The 3,572-nt window shown below is 36.9% G+C and overlaps 1 protein-coding gene across 1 annotated transcript; it reads left to right on the forward strand.

Moving 5' to 3' along the window:
• Positions 1–1,308: 1,308 nt before the first annotated feature.
• Positions 1,309–2,274, forward strand: LOC118855070 (olfactory receptor 8K3-like). Its single transcript, XM_036765194.1, has one exon. It carries the CDS (start codon positions 1,312–1,314, stop codon positions 2,272–2,274), a length of 963 nt encoding a protein of 320 aa, XP_036621089.1. The 5' UTR covers positions 1,309–1,311.
• The last annotated feature ends 1,298 nt before the right edge of the window (positions 2,275–3,572 follow it).

Raw genomic sequence — 3,572 nt, forward strand, 5'->3', positions numbered from 1 at the left:
CATTGACATTCATTACAGATACTAAGCCTAAGAGTACTTCAGGGATACAGTCTTCTGGGGACTGCAAAAGCCATAAAGTCTGCTTCCACCAGCTGGCAATAGTGATATCATGAGCAAGCCGCAGAAGAGTCTGCCTTTCAGGTAATCAAGTAATTCGTTTGTGTTCATCTCAGTACATCAGGTATCAAAAGATCACATGGGGTGCAACCAGCTCAGTTAAAGAAGCTGACATCTGTCACATAGGTGAATGATGTCATGAAGACATTTAGCTAAAGGTGAAATTGTATAAAACATTTCTAGGAAAGATACCAGGTGACAGGTCCTAGCTCTGACCAATGTCACAGAAGTTTTGTTGGAAACAAAAACCAAATAGTTTTCATCAAGGAATATTGATAACTACAAATGTATGAGAACACAGGGGTCATTGAGATTTAGTACACGTAACTGCTTATCGTCATCAGAACACACTTAATGTATTTAGTTTTAAAATTTTTTTCAAGTTTTTGACAATAGCAGGCATTAAAAACACCAAAATTGTAACCCGAGGCCATCTTCAAAATCTAGGCAGTGAGATATACTCTCTATAAGAAGGCAAAGAGAAGTAAGACTGTCATAAATGAAGTGAAACAGGTTCTTTTCCTAGAAGTCATACAGTTCAAAACCACGGGTGATAGAGACAGGTATAGATACTGGACCTTTAACTTCAATTATTTAGGGCATTCCCAAGAAGGAAACTATCTAACACCACTGACTCTACATTATTTCTGTAAGCTATAGTCAAATGAAGTAGCCTACAACTACCAGGATGCTATGTGATTAGCAGACAGTCACATAGAAATATGTTGAATATGGTTCCTGAATCTTAGACTTTGGGGCTTTAAAGACAACTCTCAACCTATACAACACAATGTGCATTTTAGGTGTTCTCACATATTCTATCCTCCTTAGTATAATCCTTCTACCCACTGATTATTTAAGATATTTTAAAATTTATTCATAATATTATCCCATTCTAACTCTTGGGGTTAAAGAGCTTCATGTTTACTCTTAATTTTGTAAAATAAAACTTCAATTCCTTTTCCCTTAGTGATAAGATAGTGGTATGATATGGTAAATGATATGTATGATATGATGTGATATGTGATATGGTACAATGATATGATGTATTATATGAATATATTGTAATGTTGTGAGAAAGTTCTTGCTCATCTTAGATAAACCATTTCTAGCTACTATAGCTTAAATGACCTTTCAAACAGTTCTCAAGCCTTCTTCCTTTAATTCTCAGATTATCTTCCTTGGATAGGAGAGATGATCAAGATCAATGACACCAAAGGGAACCAGGTGACTGAATTCGTTCTCATGGGCATCACAAGCCACGTCAAACTTCAGGGAACACTTTTTGCATTGTTTTTCCTCAACTACATGGTCACAGCTCTGGGGAATCTTGGTCTGATCATCCTCACCTGTGTTGATTCCCACCTCCAAACTCCCATGTACTTTTTTCTTAGGAATCTGGCATTTGTTGATCTTGGCTATTCCACAGTTGTTGGTCCAAAAATGCTGGTCAGTTTTATGGTGGAGAAAAATAACATCTCCTTCAATGGGTGTGCAATACAGCTAGTTTTCTTTGGTATATTTATGACCAGTGAAGTTTTCGTCCTTTCAGCGATGGCCTATGACCACTATGTGGCTATCTGTAAGCCCCTTGTCTACATGGTTATCATGTCAGATAGGGTGTGCTACATCTTAGTGGTTGTCCCTTATATCTATAGCATCATTGTATCCCTGCTGGTCACAGTTAAGATTTTTAATTTGTCTTTCTGTGATTCTAATGTAATACAGCATTTCTACTGTGACAGTCTTCCTTTATTGTCCATTGTATGCTCAGACACGAGTGAGATTGAACTAATCCTTATGAGCCTTTGTTCATTTAATTTGGTTTATTCCCTCTTGATTATCCTTGTCTCTTATGTGCTCATTCTTGTGGCCATCCTCAGGATGAACTCTACTGAGGGCAGGCACAAAGCCTTCTCCACCTGTGGCTCTCATCTCACAGTGGTGGTTGTGTTCTATGCGACACTTCTCTTCATGTACTTGCAGCCCCAATCTAGCCACTCCTTTGATATAGACAAGATGGCCTCTGTGTTTTACACTCTGATCATCCCCATGCTCAATCCATTGATCTACAGTTTGAGGAACAATGAAGTGAAAGGTGCATTGAAAAGAGTCTTTAAAAAACTGATGCAAGCATTTTCTCAATGTCCAATGTAGAGATTAGTTCCAATTCTCTCTTTTTGTGGAAAAAAACCTCTCCTACTAATTCCTTAGATAATGACTTTGTATGTGTTTTTTGTATATTTAACATTTTGAAAGAACCAAAAAGGCATCCTCTATGTAATTATTAGGAGAGATTTTTTTCCCAAAAATGCAATTTTGGTTGCAGTTTTCTTGTGTGAGAGAATCAATTAATTAACAGAGATGTAGAAAATGCTGCTAACAAACAATTTGCTAAAATTGGGCCTAAAAAGATGAACAAAAAGTGGTTCATGCCAGGGATGAACTTACATTTTATGAAGGGAAACAATCTCTGACTTAGTCACCTGGTATTAGTAGAAAAATTCTTCCACATCCAAGGCATATTATTTTGGGCCTCCTCCTATCTCATTTCCCATACCTTTATTTTTTTCCTTCTACTCTGTACTGGATGCATTCCCAATACATTATTGATCTGGGTATCTTATGTGCAATATATTTCCCTATATTTAGTAGCTTGGGCAAGGGCTGAAATAAAATAATTCCAGATTTAAATGAATCTATCATATCAAAGATCCAGAGAATGTGAGGCACATGTGGACTGAAGAATGGCATCCTGTCTTTGTAATTCATATGACACCTGAAAATTAAGAAAAGTGTCATCGAAACTTGCTGTTAGTTTCTTTGAGGAAATATTATTGAGGAGATATACGAAAATAATTAATATTGGGAATTCAATGCCCTCCCAGTAGTGTACTGAAGCTTGGTCCTCTTTTAAAGGTACCCTAGGTTTTTCATATAGGATACCTCATCTTCCCCAAATCCCAGATTTTATGACTAGTTAGCCACAGGTATCCAATGACTCTGGGAGCTCTGATGTGTGGAGCAAAAACAAAGAGAAAATACACTAATAAACAGGTATTTGAAATGATGGTTCACATGGAAGGATATGTTCTTTTTTGAATAAAGACTCTACTTTTTATCACAAATATTGGAACTGAAGAGTAGAAAAGGACAACTCATCCTGCTGATAAAAGATCTAGCAGCTAGGATACTGTTCCAGGATGCTCTTCTTGCAGTGAATTTTCTTGACAAGATTGAGATGATACATCATTGTGAGATAATTCTAAATGAGGAAAAATACTAATGTTTATATGCAGAAATCTAAGATTCAACCGGGATGCTGGATAGAAGTACTATGATCAAGAAGGACATGGACACACACACACACACACACACACACACACACACGAATTTCATTCAGGACTAGAGAGGCCAACATCAGTTACAGGATGAAGAACTTCACAAAGAAGGTA

The sequence above is a fragment of the Trichosurus vulpecula genome, chromosome 6 (genome assembly GCF_011100635.1).
Source record: "Trichosurus vulpecula isolate mTriVul1 chromosome 6, mTriVul1.pri, whole genome shotgun sequence".
Taxonomy (NCBI): Eukaryota; Metazoa; Chordata; class Mammalia; order Diprotodontia; family Phalangeridae; genus Trichosurus; species Trichosurus vulpecula.

Excerpts from the sequence above, each read along its gene's own strand:
- LOC118855070 (XM_036765194.1), top strand. The coding sequence starts at position 1,312 with ATGATCAAGATCAATGACACCAAAGGGAACCAGGTGACTGAATTCGTT.